Source organism: Sceloporus undulatus, chromosome 2, assembly GCF_019175285.1.
Source record: "Sceloporus undulatus isolate JIND9_A2432 ecotype Alabama chromosome 2, SceUnd_v1.1, whole genome shotgun sequence".
Classification (NCBI taxonomy): Eukaryota; Metazoa; Chordata; class Lepidosauria; order Squamata; family Phrynosomatidae; genus Sceloporus; species Sceloporus undulatus.
Window position 1 is genome coordinate 136,303,737 of NC_056523.1, and position 17,553 is coordinate 136,321,289.

At 43.8% G+C, this 17,553-nt stretch overlaps 1 protein-coding gene across 3 annotated transcripts in view; it reads left to right on the forward strand.

Moving 5' to 3' along the window:
• The first annotated feature begins 290 nt into the window (after window positions 1-290).
• The window catches only part of ST6GALNAC2 (ST6 N-acetylgalactosaminide alpha-2,6-sialyltransferase 2), a 51,940-nt gene continuing 34,677 nt past the window's right edge, over window positions 291-17,553 (forward strand). The window contains exon 1 of one of the 3 annotated variants that reach the window (XM_042453957.1): window positions 291-1,106. In XM_042453957.1, the coding sequence (XP_042309891.1) occupies window positions 991-1,106 (116 nt within the window). In that variant the 5' untranslated portion in view covers window positions 291-990. Of the gene's footprint in view, window positions 1,107-5,621; window positions 5,665-17,553 lie in introns of those variants that run through there. The other 2 variants (XM_042453958.1, XM_042453959.1) reach the window with 2 other exon arrangements.

The following is a 17,553-nucleotide window of genomic DNA, read 5'->3' on the forward strand; positions in this document are numbered from 1 at the left end:
TGGCATGATGTCCTCCATCCTGAGGCACCTCGTCCTCCTCCTTGGCAGCGAGCGAGGCCTGCTTCTCTGGTCCCTCGGGAAAGGAGGCCCAGCCAGGGCGAGCAGGGGCCTCAGCCCCCCCGAGGAGGAGGAGGCCCAAAGGGCAGCAGCAGCAGCAGCAGCCCTGCTTGTCTTCTCGTCTCTTCGCCAGGTTTCCAACGGAGGACCTTTGGGAGCTGCCCCCGGAGAGCCGAGGGAGAGGGGGGGCCTGAAGAGAGACAAGTGTCAAAGCCCTCCAGAGAAAGGGGGATGCTGCTGCTGCTGCTGCTCAGAGTGGAGGAGCTTCGGGAGAAGGAAGGAGGCCCCCTCCTGGCTCCTGGGGCGGAGTGGCCCCCTCCCCTGGAAGCCCGACCACTGAGTGGTGCCTCCTCCTTCTCCTCAGGGCTTCAGGCAGCCTCCAGGGAGGAAGCCCCGCCGAGGAGAGCAGCCAGAGCCAGAGCCAGAGGGCGGGAGGGGCGTCGGGCGGGCTTTGTTAGCGCACCATCCTGGCCCAGCCCCAGCCGGGAGGAGCCCCCACAAAAAGCCCCCCCCGAGAGCCGCGCCACGCCGCGCCGCTCCTCCAGCCGCCTCCCCGCACCAGAGGCACGCCGGGCAGCAAGGAAACTAGACCTCTCCTCTAGGCACCGGCGCTGGAAAGGAACACCACACTGGGAAGAAAACTAGACCTCCTCCAGGAATCTGGGCTGGAACATACCACGCCGGGCAGAAAACTGGACCTCCTTCAGGCTTCTAGGCAGAAAACTAGATCTCCCCTAGGCATCTGGGTTGGAAAAAGCCACGCCGGACGACAAACTAGATCTCCTCCGCCGGGCAGCTGGGCTGCAAAGAGCCACGTCGGGCAGAAAACTAGAGCTCCTCCGGGCATCTAGGCAGAGAAGAGCCCCGCCGGGCAAGGAAGCTCGAGCTCCTCCGGGCCCCTGAGCCGGCCCTGCTGGCCTGAGCTGCGGCGGGATGGGTCTTCCTCTGCGGGGGAGGCGGGGGTGCCTGCTGGCCCTGCTGGCCCTGGCCCTCTCCTCGGTCCTCTTCTTCGGCCACTTCTACGGCCCCGAGGAGCCCCGGCGCAGCAGGTAAGGAGGGCCACGGGCGGGGCTCCTCCTTCGGGCTTCAGCGTGGGCTGCATCCACACGGGAGAAATGACTCACTTTGGCACCGCTTTCACTCGTTGTCTGGCTCCGCTCTGGACCCCACAACAAACTCCAACTCCCAGAATTCCATAGCCTTGAGCCAGACAACGAGCCCTAAGGTGAAGCGATCACTAAGTTTTCTTGGCAGGATTTGATCACCCTCTGAAGCTGAGAGAGTGTGACTCGCCCAAGGTCACCCAGTGGGTTTTCAGGACCTGTCTCCAAAGTCTTGGCCCAACGCAAAGCCCTAGTCCGACAACATATAGGGACTAAGAAGCAAACCCTTAGAAAAGAAAGATGCCACTGTGGCAACCCAGGGCCCATGAAAGACTCTGGAGTTGAGCACATGAAGGAGTTTGGGAACTTCTCCCATGAATATCCTGGGGAAATTGCGTCATTACACAAAACAATTTCACACAACATTATGCAAAACCCACCATTAAAGGAACATTAACACACATCTTTTTACTTTCAGGATTTCAGCAACAACACATTTCCAAGATCACTTTACTGGCGCAACTGCATGTGATAGTCGTTCACACAATTACTTGCCATTTTCACTTTAGCTGCAGGAGGCTTTAAATTCACTTTAATCTCTCTTTAATGCCAAAATTAGCCCCGGTGATAAACTTGTCTAATCCTCTTTTGTTTTATGATCCCATTTGATCAACCCACAACCGAGTTGTTAGATGTAAAGGGGGAAAGGACATAAAAGAAGAAGGAAAGCAGGGAGGAGATTGAGATGCTCACCTCAATCTCTCTTGCGGAGATGTAGCTGCACATGGTGCTTTATGGGCCAGGACATGTGCCTTCCAACACATGCAGAGAGCACAGCTCTGCCTAAGTGTGTAGCTCAGACTACAAAGCCTAGCAACGTAATGCCAGGAAGAGAAGAGGGGCATTGTCTTCCCAGTTCCCAAAAGGCTGGGCATCAGAAAAGCCAGGCTGTGCATGAAATGCACTTTGGTGGGTGGAGTGACTAATGCCAGGCGCCCAGATACCTCCCCTCTTCCAAGGCTTCTCACTCACAGTCTAGGTTTGTTATTCGCATTGATGCGAGTTCGGTTACTCACACATGCAAGCATTCAAATAAACATGGCGTCAAAAATGCCAATGCATTTGGAACACGTTCAAGGCATGCAGAGTTTTATCCCGGGTCTATTTTGGTTTGTTTGCATCGGTTATTCACACTACTGGCGATATCGAAGTGGGGTTTTGGCAGACCCCTTCCCCTAATCTTAGCCAGGTGCATTTGGGATGTGTGTGAACAACAGAGATTCAACCTAGATTCATCCTGGATTATTTTCACAGTGCGGATAACCCTGCACTGCCACCATTGGGGCACATTCCCATGGGCAGAAAAAGAAGACAGCAGGGCTCTCCAAAGCGCATTGCGCAGTGATTTTCATTTGGGTGCCTGCTTCAGAATTGCCAGTCTTTGTGCCATAGATGGGTTGGGTGTGGGAGCTGGTATGGTTCCCCTCCCCTGCCCTCCATGCATGAGAGATTAACGGCCACATGACCTTTGAGGCTCACTCAAGCTTGCAATAAGAGCAAAGGTTCCTAAGGAACAGTTACCTGCCTCGCCTTAAGGTTTGTCCCACTTTGTTGGTTGTATATTAACACATCCTTCTGCAGGCAGAGGGAGCTCCAGTTACCATCCATTGTAAACAGACATACAAACGCAGATGCTTCAGCTACACCACTTGACTTGTATCTCCACCTCAAAACAGTGACAGGCACTGGGGTAATATGCAAACAGCACAGTGGCCAAAACCTTCTCACTTTCCACATCTTTGAAACACACAAGTTTAAACAACCCAAAGATACATGACTCCAGTGTATCCCAGGTGCAAATCTCCTACGCTGAGAAACTTTCTAAATTTCACATAATGTACCAGTGTGGCGAAGTAGTTTGAGTGTTGGACTACAGCTCTGGAGACTAGGGTTCGATTCCCAGCTCAGCCATGAAACCCACTTGGTGACTTTGGGCAAGTCACACTGTCTCAGCCTCAGGGGAAGGCAATGGCAAAGATCTTGCTAAAAAAACAACAACACACATGATAGGTTTGTCTTAGGGCCACTATAAGTTGGAAACAACTTGAAGGCACACAACACACACATGCTAGAGGAATGATACCTGAGCATGAAATACTCAGTGTTGTAATGTAGGCATGTCAGTTATGGATAAATCAGTCCCCCCCCCCCATTTGTGTATATGTCACCAAAAATAATTTTCCTGATTTATGGCCATTTTTCAGACAGCTTTTTTGTGGATTGTTTTGATACATTTCAGAGTAAAAATATCCGTAATTTATGTGGTGCATACTGTGCTTTGTACACATTATCTCAATATTTGTTAGAAGACTCAGTAGAGCTGGCCAGTGTCATCCTCATATTATACATGCAGGAACTGAAAGGTAGTGGCATTCCTAAATCCATTCACCAAATTCAGAGCTGACTTAGGAACACCAAGCACATAGGCTGAAACAGCTTGACTTTTGAATCTTCACCTGTTAATTCTTGGGTGCATGGTGGAGGCTGCATTCCTGTACGTAAGGCATGGGTAACGTTCAGCCCCAGGGCTGCATATGCCCCCATCTCCAGGTTGTTTAGGTGGCCCTCTGAACTTCCCAGACCACTCATTTTCTGCTGCTTCCCAACAAAGAAGGTGAATTACTTCTCTTGGAGGCATCCAAGAGCAGTGAGTCACTTTTTACAGTATATAGGTTGCAGAGGTCACCTGCACTTGTTAATATTTTTAAAAATGATTTCCTGCCCAAAACCATAGAATCATCAAGCTGGAAGAGACCACAAGGGCCACCCAGTCCAACCCCCTACCATTCAGGAATCCAAGCACTCCTGACAGATGGCCATCCAGTCTCTGTTTTAAAACCACCAAAGGAGGAGGCTCCACCACTTTCTGAGGCACACATTTCACTGTCTTACTGTCAGGAAGTACTTCCTAATGTTTGGGACTTCTGGGATTTTGTTTGATTTCTTTTGGGGGGCAACCCTTGGATAGTCCTGAGCCCAGAAAATTGGCATCTGGACCTTCCACAGTTGTTTACTCTTCGTATACATGTTCACCTGAGAGTAAATTCCACTGAATTCAGAGAGGCTTGTTTTGATGTCTAGGCTTCTATTTGGAGTAAAGCACCCATAGGACAACTCTGGTAGTTTACAAAACAGCCTCCTGCAAGTTTTGCCTCAGCCTCTCCACATAAAACTAAAGTGATAACGCACAGGTAGCAGCATTGTTAAGAGGAAGGAAAGAACAGTAGTTAAGTACTTTGCATAGCTGTGCTCCTGCCGTGAAGTTAATAACTTAACTGCAATCTTTTTAGGAAAGCCTTTTAAATATGGTTAGCCATGATGCTTATTTACAATCATATGCTACACTCATAATTTTATTGTTATGTACCTTCAAGTCACTTATGGGAACCCTATCTTGGCAAGATTTTTTCAGAGGAGGTTTGCCATTGCCTTCCCCTGAAGATGATAGTATGTGACTTGCCCAAAGTCATCCAGTGGGTTTCATGGCTGAGTGGGGAATCGAACCATGGTCTTCAGAGTCCTAATCCTAGTCCAACATTCAAACCACTATGCCAGTTTGTTTCTCACATGTGACACTATCATGTAGACAGATCATGAATAGGCTGCCATGTGTACAACACCATCAGAAGCAGAGATGGATCATTGTGAGAAGTGTGTGTGAAGGTAATCATTTGTGAAGCTTGTCCTCTGTAGCACTTGGCCACTTGGTCAGGCACTTTTATCACCTCTCCTTCAGATGTATGTGGGTGACTGGTAATAACCACCTCAACATGTGATTTACTGTTTCAGCTGAGCTGTTTTTCACTTGGTTGCAGTTGTGATACATTTAAAACTTGTGACCTCATAGTAAATGGTCATCTAAAGTCACTGTGTGACTACTGTCTTATGCACACTTACCTGAGAGTAGGCTACATTTGAACACAGAGTTAACTTCATCGCAAACGTACATACATTTGTGTTACATGTACAATCATTTTCAGTTTAATGGTGAGTGTCAAATCAGTTAACTAGGATCAGAAGTGGCCTAGTCCCCTACTAAGTGACAGACTCTTAATGATGAAAACTGGAAGTCATCAAGTGTTTGACACAAATTCTACGCAGTGGAGAGCAAACTTTTACTTGTCTGTTTCACAAATAAATATAAATGAGTTCAGTTTGGCTACCTCCAAGGTAGATTGTCATAGGATCCCAAGCACAGTGATCTTTTCAGATGTCAAACCTGATGTTTTTCATATGTGTTCATGGTCAGTGATGAGAGAGAGAAGTGCTAAGCCTTTTGATGGCTTGTTGAAACAATTCCTGGAAAAAATGATTCAGAAATTAAACAGGAAGTGGCTCATAGGAGTTCAAACAGGATAGTAGAAGACAGGTATTAACATAACATTTCATTGTACATGATAGAACAAGGCTTACCATAGCTGGAACAACACAACTTTGATCTAAGGTAAGTAGTGACTATTTTACAGTCAAGATAGATACAGTATTAATATTGTGATAAACTTTTGTTTATCTTTTTGCCCTTGTCTGTATATTCTTAAACACTAACTTACTTGGTATCCTAAAAGATGTTTTACCTGCTTTGTGTGTCTGCTAGCTAAGACGATCTTGCTCTTTAGCCACTACATAACATATTCCTAGATCTTGAAGTTGTAAAATTTCAAAAATAGATCAAATGGATGGAGAAGCTAATATTGTCCTGGAGTACTCCTGGAGTACTGGAGCTAATCTTGTTTTGTAGTACTTCTTGCTCCTGGCAACCGCACAGAATTTTGGGCTGAGTGGACCACTCAGTTTTTGTCAAGTGGAAAATCAGATTGACAGTCATATTCTATTCCTTGTTTTCTAGTCTGACTATAAGCATACCAGTTGCTTTACATCAGAGATGGCCAACAATCAGGGATTGCTGACAGGCCAGATTGACATCTTAGGGGGAGACCTGCACTTGGCACAATTTCAGCATATTTTTTGCCCTCCCAGGGTCCAGAAGAGGCCTTTCCCCCCCTAACAGGCAGTGACCCAGGTATCTTCTGGGGCACTGAGTGGTATTTAGAGTTAACATTACCCCCCCTTTTTCCAATTTTCAGTTTTTCCCCCAAAATGGGAGACTTCCAAGTCACCCCTTCATCAACAGCTCTGCTCAAGTCTTGCAAACTCAGTGCTGTGGCTTTCTTGATTGGGTTTATCCATCAGTAATGGGGGTCTTCCTCTTTTCCTGCTGCCACCTCCCTTGCCAAGCATTTTTTTTTTTTTAGTGAATCATGTATCTTCCAGTGGCATGTATGGTGATACCCAGTGTGGAGGTCTGCTGGTGGGTTGTGTATGTATGTGAAGGGCTATCCCTCCCTCTCCCCTTCCCCAGCTGCCTACCCCCTCCCTGTTGGTTGCCCCCTCCCCTTACTCCCCCTCCTCAGCCACTGTTGCCTCTTTCCCTCTTGCCGGGCAAGAGAGGCAGTGGGAGGGGAGAGAAGGGGCACGGATCACCTTTCCTTCTCTGGTGCCAGGTTTCCTCCCCAAGGAGAAAGCCCCACAATGGAACAGCCAGGAAGGACCTCTGCAACAAAGGAGGGAGGGCCCAACCAATGTCACCCCTCCTCTTGGGTGTCACCCAGTGTGGTCCGCACCCCTAGTGATACCAGTGGTCTTATGATATGGGCAAAGTACAATATCCTCAGTTTAACTGTTTGGCATCTAGGAAGACTCCAGGCTTGATTTGCTCTAGGATCCATTTATTTGTCTTTGTAGCAGTCCATGGTAACCATACTGTAGATACTCAGGGCAGACCCTATTGTTAGTCAGCATGAGGAAACCCTGACAGGCATTTCCGGCAGAATTCCCAGCCATGCTTCCTGAGCCCCAATGGCATCAATAGGGCTGGCAACACCTGGTGCAGTAACCCATCCTGTCACCACTACCCCATTGACTTCTTCCCATACCAAACCATAAAGAATCTTTAGTCATGTGAAGTTGAAGGCTTTCATCCATAGTTTTTTGTGGGTTTTTCAGGCTATGTGACCATGTTCTAGAAGAGTTTCTTCATGATGTTTCGCCAGCATCTGTGGATGGCATCTTCAGAGAATGATTCCAGCCACAGATGCTGGTGAAACGTCAGATAGAAACTCTTCCAGAACATGGCCACATAGCCCAAAAAAACCCACAAAAAAACCCCACACAATCTTTAGTCATGTTTTTTGTTCTAATGGTACTCATAAATCATAATTCCCATATATCACTGGATGTAATGGTAATAGTTGTGACATAAATCAACTAGAAAAATTAAAATTATAACTTTAAATTACAGTGTCATATTCACAGCCTGAATGTATTTTCATATACATAGTTTCATGTTCTTAAAGTGAAAATCTGGTAAAATGTGATGTTCTTAAAGAATAAAAAATATTTTTTTTCATTTAAAAAAATAATTTTTGAAATTTGAAAATGTATTTTTTTAATCTGAGACTTCTCTTCCCTCCTCCCATTGAGCCTCACCATACTCACTCCACCTCTTCAGAGTTTTAAAGGGATACAGATGAACTCCATGGCCTGTTTCTGCCAAAAGGCAGATGTTTGGAAAGCAGTGGTGTCATCCCACCTTAGGGTGTCACCTGGTGCTGTCTGAACCCCCTGCACCCCCTTAGTGATGCCTTCTGAGCCCCTTTGTGGCCCTCCAGTATGGGAAAAGATGCTCTCCCATGGCCACTGCTGATAGAACATTCAGCTGGCTTCAGGACACAAAATGTGGGGAAGGCTGTAGTCTTCTCCCCTCACCTAGCAAAATGACTTCAGCTGGCCTGGATAATCCTTTCTATCAGGAATCCTCCTTTTGTATAGAATATAAAGTTTAACATAGATGTTCAGTAATAGGTAAATAGCTACATGTGCCAAAAGAGTACTGATATTTACTGAGGGCACATGTCCACTCATATTTGTGTGGATTCAGAAATGCAGATTTTGAAAGATAGCTAGGCCTGTTACAGACTGCCAAAATAAAGCTGTTTCGGGTCTCTTTGGAGGTATGCTGTTTAAATGATGCATGGGTCCTAAGAATCCGGAAGCTGCACTAAAGCTGCACTCCAGAGTGTGGCTTTGGCATGACCTCTGGACTCTTAGGACCCATGCATCATTTAAATAGCATACCTCCAAAGAGACCCGAAGCAGCTTTATTTTGGCAGTCTGTAACAGGCCCTAGTTAATTATATTAACAAGTTACTTCCCTGTCCAGTGGATACTTAAAGGAACAGACTGTGAAATAGAAACAAATACGATATATCAAAACCATTAACTAAAATAATAAAATAAAGACTTCAAAGCAGAGTAGAAAAGCTCATCAGCAGAATGCAGTTTTCACAGCTTATCTAAAGTTAGAGTGGTTGGATGGAAAAGTTCGTGCACCTTTCAAACTCGTCTACAAGAGGGAATTTCCGCAGCTGTAGTTTATCATTCAACTCACCTCTGCTGAAAGGTACATGACCTTGCTCCTCTTTTTCCATCTGGCCACTCTATCTAAAAAGTAATAAACACTTGGCTTTCCTTCTGTGAGGGAGCTTTACTTTCAGGATTGGTGAGAGAAGAGAGGATAAAAACCATCTTGCAGCTTACTTTTTTTCTGGCGTTTTGATGTGAGAGAGTGTTCAAGGTGAAGCCAATCTTCACCTTGAATTCTGAACTGCTAGTAATACAGTTGGTCTTTTTTTGAACAAATATACAGGCCCTTCAAAAGCCATGCAGCTATACCTATGCCTTTTCTATTACAAATACTATATACCTTCCCATGTATTAGAGCCCATATAAAGCTATTTCCAGGGGTCACAGTTGCTTACATTGCTTACATTGTAGCTTGAATGTATTTTCTCAGCCCAGCCTTGCCTACTATCTTTTGGAGAAAGATCTCTGAAGAAGTAGGAGTATCTCTTGTCCAAAAATCTAAGTCCTGCAAAATCAGAAACTTTTTGAGTGCTGACATGATACTTTGAGGCTTTGATTTTGGATTTTGTAATATAGAAGTATGGTCTTACTACTGTATATGCCTGATGCAAGCATTTACTGTTTCCTTCCCAAAATGTGCCCTGTGCTGTGGGGGCAGGTCAGCCTGCTCCTCGAAATGAGTGACACCTTCAAGTCAGTCTGTAAAAATACACAGTCAGGTCAAGCCAATGTGTCATTTTTGCCAAGCCAAGTCCAAGTCAAGTCATTGAAGCAACTTGAGTCTAACTTAAGCCTGAGTCAATTGACTCACATCAACATCACTGCCTGCTAACCTTTTATTTTTAAAGGCAAACCGTGACAGTAAGAGCTGTTGGGTTTCCAGCTCTTTATAGAATAGTTATAAAGAAGCCAGAAGGTCATTTCTAGAATAAGAATGACATAAAACATAATATTTTTAGAACAGTAGATCTAATTGCGAAACAACCTCAATATGAACTTTTTAATGTCCTGGGGCATGCTCAGAAAAACTGGTTCTGCAAGTGTGAATGATTTGGAATGGAAAGGGGGAAAAGATCTGTGCAAGCATCTATGACATCACCAACACATATTTGCTTTCTTTGCTTTGCAATTGTTTTAAAATTCTGGCTAGTATGGGGAGGGGGTTAAGTGAATGATAGGCATATATAGGTTCCCCACCCTTGAATAGAAAATAAGTGGGAGGAGAAGTGAGTCAGAGACTTGGCTGGTGGAGGAATTAGCAGCCACTAGCTTTCTATATAGCTGCAGTTGCAACCCCTTGAGCTCAGTGAACAGGCAAAGCCAACGGACGTTTTGATGGGCTTTAAGGGGGAGGCCCAAGTTCAGTTTCAGTGCCTACTTAAGACTACTGAAAATGGATGGTGTGGGAGCTTCTGCAGTCACTTCCAACAGCTGTGGTATCTTTGTGTTCTTGTTGGAGGGTGTGGATTGCTACATCTGCAGTTGGTTGCCAGGTTGGAAGAGAAGCTCCAGCAGCTTGAAGCTTATGTATCTGCTTTCTGGTAGTCCAAGTAGACCACAAATTGAACATGAGTCAACAGTGTGATGTGGCAGCTAACAAGGCCAATGTGATTTTAGGCTGCATCAATAATAGTGTCTAGATCAAGGGAAGTAATAGTGCCACTCTATTCTACTCTGGTCAGGCCCCATCTGAAATATTGTGTCCAGTTCTGGGCACCACAATTCAAAAAGGATATTGAGAAACTGGAGCGTGTCCAAAGGAGGGCAACTAAAATGGTGAAGGGTCTGGAAACCATGTCCTATGAGGAACGACTTAAGGAGCTGGGGATGTTTAGCCTGGAGAAGAGAAGGTTAAGAGGTGATACGATAGCCCTGTTTAAATACTTGAAGGGATGTCATATTGAGGAGGGAGCTAGCTTGTTTTCTGCTCCCCCAGAGACTAGGACCCAGAGCAATGGATGCAAGCTACAGAAAAAAAGATTCCAGCTCAACATTAGGAGGAACTTCCTGACAGTAAGGGCTGTTCGACAGTGGAACAAACTCCCTCGGAGTGTAGTGAAGTCTCTTTCCTTAGAGGTCTTTAAACAGAGGCTGGATGGCCATCTGTTGGGGATGCTTTGATTGAAATTTCCTGCATGGCAGGGGGGTTGGACTGGATGGCCCTTGTGGTCTCTTCCAGCTCTATGATTCTTCTATAATTCTATGGGGTTTCCAGAGTGGGCAGACTGTCCTGGATGAGGAACACACAGAGGATGTCTCTGAGGAGGAAGACATTTCCTAAATACAGGAGGCAGACGTGGAGAAATGTGACACATAAAAGTAGAAATATCAGGGATCATTCTGTGAGTTTAAAGCTAAAGATTCAATTTGAAGCTCTGTCCCTTATCAATAATGATGAGCAGCAGCAAGAGCAACAGTCCAGTCCTCAGAGAATGTGCTGGTTACCTTGGAGGATTCAGCTCATGAAATAGCCCCTGCCTATCCTCAGGGAGATGTGTGGTAGTGGTAGGAGACTTCCTGCTGAGGGAACTGAAGCAGTGGTTTGCAGGCCTGACAAGATGACTCAAGAAGTGTGCTGTCTCCCTGGGGCAAAAATCCCTGATGTAACAGAAAGGCTGACACGACTCGTCAAATCCACTGACCTCCTCTTCCTTTTAAGTCCATGAGGGAACCAATGATACTGCAAGCCATAGCCTTCGGAATGTCATAAGGGATTACAAGGCTCTGGGTAGGAAGCTGAAGGATCTTGATGCACAGATTCATCTCTCCTTCCACTTGAAGGACATAGTGTCAGGGATGATGGGAGTTGTAGCTCTTCACCTCTGGCTCTAACTCACCACCTTGTTATGCAGCGGTGCTGACCAGCTTTGGTCAGTGGTTAATGCTTTTCTTCCAAAGCAGCAGAGTTTCAGAGAATAGGCTGAAGACCCTGACAAACTCTCCAAGCCTTCTCACTCTTCTTCCTCAGATGTCTCCAAACTTCTCCAGGATTCTGCTGGCTCTTGTATCTTCACTCAAGACACCAGACAACTCAGTAGTCTTATATAAAAGATCTACTTTATTCTACTATATACAAATACTAATGCCCTCACAATCTCCAATATCTCCAAAACACTCCAACTACCCACACAATACATTGGCAAACATAGCAATTATTATAGCCATTGTTAATCACCACCCACTTAGTCAGTTTCCTCCCAGTGGGCGTGTACACTCATTTTGATTGGTTCACATAGTTCAACCCATACTTAAGAATTTCATCATTTCACCTTGTACACTTAATGAATCTCAAGTGTTTCCAATTGTACATTCTACAATTCTGTCCTTGACATTCAAGACTTCTAAATTACATTAGCTTTTTCACCTGTGTGGCTTCTTAATTGCTCTTGCTTAGTCATTGTGACTTTCACATACATGTTTTATTTCTACTACTGTATATCCCATGTTGCATTTTCCTTAACACATAGGGCCTTATCACATGGGGAAAACTGGGGGGAAATGGAAACATTTAAACAGTGATTATCCCGCGCAAAACACGATATCACAATTAAGATTTTCACACAAATTGCTATTAAACAGGCAATAAACAGCAACAAATCATTTTCAGGATTTCCCCGTGAATGATTTGTTGCTGTTTATTGCCTGTTTAATAGCGATGTCATGTAAAAATCTTAATTGCAATATTGCGTTTTGCATTGGATAATAATAATAATAATAATAATAATAATAATATGGTTTATTTATATACCGCTATTCCAAGGATCATAATCACTGTTTAAATCCCCCTGTTCTGGAATTTGTTTTACAGTGGAAAGGGGAAGGCAATCATAGGCACACACACATTCAATCTAGACTTTACAAAGATGATTTTAGTAAACCTAGGGAAATATGGATGTGATACCATGGTCAAGAATTCTAAAAAGAGAAGGGAATTCATGATGGCTAGAAGTTTCTTAAAAGTGAGATACTGAAGGCACAATTTCACAGTTCCAATGAGAAGGGAAAATGGGAGGCATCTAAAGAAACCAGGATGGATGACTACAAAACTTTCAAATGAGATAAGACTAAGTAAAAAAAAAATGGAAAAGGGAGGAAATCACCAAAGAAGAATTCAAACAAATAGCCAGCTCATGTAGGGAGAAAGTCAGCAAAACACAGACTGAGCTCAGGCTTGCTAGAGAGGTTAAAATGATAAAAAGGGCTTTCTTTGGTTACATCCATGACAAAAGGAAGAATAAGGAAATGGTAGGCCACTGGATGACCTTGAACAAGTCACATGCTCTCCGCCTTAGGGGAAGGCAATGGCAAACCATCTCTGGACAAATCTTGCCAAGAAAATCCCATGATAGGTTTGCCTTAGGGTTGCCATAAGTCAGAAACAACTTGAAAATGGATGACAACAACAAAGGGTCACTATGTGGTGTAGGTGGCAAAATGCTAGCGGGACAGAGAAAAGGCAGAACTGTCAGGGATGCTTTGATTTGGATTTCCTGCATGGCAGGGGGTTGGACTGGATGGCCCTAGTGGTCTCTTCCAACTCTATGATTCTATGATTCAACACCTTCTTTGCCTTGGTCTTCTCCCATAAAGAGAACAGTGCTCAGCTTGGGGGAAATGGAGCAGATGATGCTGTAGGGAAAAAGAGGTAGTGCAGGAATACCTGGCTACTCCAAATGAATTCAGGTCTCCAGGGCCAAGGGCATTTTAAAAACCGGTAGAAGTTATCACAAAACCACTGGCAATAATCTTGGAGAATTCCTGGAGAACAGGAAGGGTCCCAGCAGTCTGGGGGAAAACAAATGTTGTCCCCATCTTCAAAAAAGGAAAAAAAGAGGGCACAAATAATTACTGGTCAATTACCTGACATCAATACCAGGAACTATTCTAAAGCCAATAGTTAAACAGACCATTTGTAAGCACAAAGAAGGAAATGTTGTGATTACTAAAAGTCAGCATGAGTTTCTCAAAAATGAGTCATGCCAGACTGATCTCTCTCTCTTTCTTTTGATAAAGTTACAGGGTTGCTAGATAAGGGAAATGCTGTGGATGTACTATATCTTGATTTCAATAAGGCCTTTGATAAAGTCCCACATAATATTCTTGCCAACAAGATAGTAAAATATGGCTAGGCTACTGTTAGATGGATTTGTAATTGTTTGACTGACCAAATCCAAAGGGTGCTACCATTGGCTCCTCCTTATCCTGAAGAGAAATGGGTAGTGGGGTACCACAGGGTTCTGTCCTGGGCCAAGTGCTATTCAGCATCTTTATCAATTACTTGGATGATGGAATAGAGAGCATGCTTATCAAAATGCAGATGGCACCAAATTAGGAGGAGTAACTAATACCCCAGAGGAGAGGATCAGAATCCAAAATCACCTTAATATATTAGAGAGCTAATGAACAGAATGAATTTCAACTGCAAGAAATGTAAGGTACTACACATAGGCAGAAAAAAAATGAAATATACAGATATACGTTGGGGAACACCTGCCATGACAACGGTATGTGTGGAAGGGATCTAGGAATCTTAGACCACAAGCTGAACATGAGTCAATAGTATGATGCCAAAAGTCTCTGCACATTATAGAAGGTTTTAGGGCATGCTTTCTGGAGCACACATACAGATCATATAAGGCATAGGCTCTAAACATTGACTCACTGGTGTCTCTCCTGAATTGGCAGGGAAACACATGCAGCTATCTGCTGTGGCAGTGTCACATTACTGAGGAAGAGCCATGATGGATGTCAGGCAGTCTTTAAAGCAGGGCCTTCCAGATATTTTTTTTTACTGTAACTCTTCTTATCCATCATAGCCAATAGTGAAGGATTCAGATATAACTTGTTAGTCTGTAGAATCATTATGTAGAGAAATCTTGTAGCGCCTTTGAGACTGACTGAAAGAAAGAAGTTGGCAGCATGAGCTTTCGTAGACTACAGTTTACTTCCTCAGATTGAGGAAGTAGACTACAGTATAGTCTATGAAAGCTCATGCTGCTTTCTTTTAGTTAGTCTCAAAGGTGCTACAAGATCTCTAGATAGTGAAGGATGTTAGGGGCTGAAGTCTAGCAACATCTGAAGGGCCAGAAGTTGCCCACTGCTTTAAGGGGAGCTCGTGAGCTCTCATTCAGATTCTCACTGATGAACTCTAGGATTTCACAATACACCGTTTGAAAACCACTGACTTACTTTCCTTCAGTCTCCTGCTTTTTCCTTCCACTTTATCCTGATGCTTACATGATTTTTCATATGAATTACTCTGTATCTTGACATGAAATTCCTGAAGCTCTTGCACAAAAGTGGATGTTTAATTAGACTTAACATTCCTAACTCAGCTCAGTGATACCAAGCTGATTGCAAATCCTGCTATCGACTTTAAAATGTGTTCCTCTGATGACCCGCACCATCAACCACACATATTGCTTTGTTATTTGAGCCACTATGGTAACAGTGAGTAAGCTTAACAGGTTTCTTGTTTGTGCTGTTGTGTGCCTTCAAGTGATTTCTGACTTATGGCAACCCTAAGGCAACCCTATCAAGGAGTTTTCTTGACAAGATGTATTCAGAGAGAGTTTGCCATTGCCTTCCCCTCACATTGAGAGTATATGTATAGGTCACCCAGAGGGTTTCATGGCTGAGTTGGGAATCGAACCCTGGTCCCCAGAGTCACAGTCCAACACTCAAAGCACTATGCCATGCTGGCTCTAATGACAACAAAAACTCTTCTGACCCCACAGGGTTAAGTTGCCTTTACAATGTGCCCTCATGAACTAGATTTAAACTTTAATGGTTGTTAATTTATTCATAGTTTTGTGATTCATCTAGTGGTGTTTGCTTTGAACTAGTTTATTGAATGAAATCAATCATTTATTGTCTTCATAAAAGTGGAATGCAAAACTATATTAAGTCCATAGGTATATAACTCAATGTCTTTTTTGGGAAAGTCAAGTTGAAGTTGACCTCAAGGCAGCACAATCAGTCAAGGTCTGCGTTAGAAATAATGATACTGACAGCAACAAACATTCATTCCTTCAGATTTTGATTGATGTTTTGGCCTTCATCTGATGTGATTTCCAAAATAATTTTCAATAGAGATGATGGGGAAGACATGCTTGAGCAAGTCAGATTGGTTTTAAATCATCTCTCAAGGCTAAATGCAGAGGTTTGTTTCCATAGGTTGGACAGATTTCAGTTTCACATCATTACTTCCGTGTCCCTTTGGACCAGGGATGGGCAATTTGATCAGAACTAAAAACTACTTTGGCAACATATGATAACCAAGTGCTGGCATCTAATTTGTGTATTTGAGATAATTGTAATTAACATTAATATGCATAAAGATGGTGCATGCCAAGTTGTAACAGATGGACATACTGCTTTTATTTTTGTGATAGCTGAAATTATTAACTGCAAATGTGAAAGTCTCCATAGATGGTATTGGTGATAAACGTTGGGTGACATATATGCTTGTTGTTAGAAGAGCTACTTAAGGGCATGGGCCAGTGGAGGTTTAGTAAACATTTACCCTGGCAAGTTTAGATTAGCCATTCCCATCTTCAGGGCAACTGTTCCACCACTCTGTCCTTTTATTTGGTACAGGTAACCTTGAGTTCCTCAGGAATTGGTAATTGGGCTGATTTAGATCTACTGACCACTTTCTTGTGTGTTTTCAGTGGCTTTCTATCTACATCACTGGTCCCCAACCTTTGGCCCTCCATTTGTTTTGGACTTACCCCAGAAGCCCCAGCTAGCTTGGCCAACAGTCAGGAATTATAGGAACTGAAGTCCTAAACATGTGGAGGACCAAAAGTTGGGAACCACTGATCTACACTATTCATTCCTCTTCCATTATGGCCTCTGAGATCTCCTTATGCAAACATTCCCCTGGCTTATGCAAGAGTCTGTGGCATTTCTGGGGGAAAAGTACAGGCAAATCTCCATCCTCCAGTCTGAATGCCTTGGCTTTCTTTGCAATGCCATCGACTTACACCTCCATAATGTTGTGCTTCACTGGATTCAACAGGCTTCTTGCCAGTTTGTTCACAAGTGGTTAGAGAGTTTTCCATAAAAAAGAGATGGAATTTTTAAATAACACAGAACAGGACAAGAAAACATTTTACAGGCTGGTGTGACTGGGCTAGACAACCTGTTACATTCCAAGTAATATTGGGATTCCCACCTCCCATTAATCCCAGTCAGTATGGCTAGTAGATGATATGTGGAAGGCTGCAGGTTATCCACAATATAGTCATAAATGCTCTTCTAGAAGAAAAGGTTAACCCACTGTTAAAAATTATTGCTAACCCACTATTTAGAAATTACTTGCTTAGATGCTAGGAATATTCTAGTTCTTTGTGCAACTCTAGTGGCCAGTGTTTCTGCCTACCTACATCATGAAGTTCACTCTTAAAATCTTCCCCTCTGGTTCCAGCACTGTCTTGCCCAGAATCTTGTATTTGTCCTTGCTGCCATTGTTTCCATTAGCTGTATAGATAGTGTAATCCTATTCTCATTTTAGCAGCCTAACAACAAACACAGGAACCTTATATCAGTGTAGATGTATATAACAAATACTGTAAGACATGGAAGGATGTAGGGTGAGTCATGTTTACACAGACTGAAGAGCATGCAAATTTATAAGTGGTCCTGAACTCTTTATCCTACAAAAATAAACCAGACATTTTCACTTCACAAGTGTATTCAGAGCATCCTCTCCCTTCAGTAAATGGAATCTATTCCATTTATTTTAGTTCAAAGAACTAACCTTCTGGCAACCACTCTTTGGTCAGGCTTTGGCTGAATGGGCAGAGACAGAGACAAGGAAGTCATCTTTCGGCCGTTGAGGGAGAGAGCAGGCCGGCCCAGCGTCATCAGGGGCTGGCCTGAAGACAGAGTGCCCTCCCTCCATAAC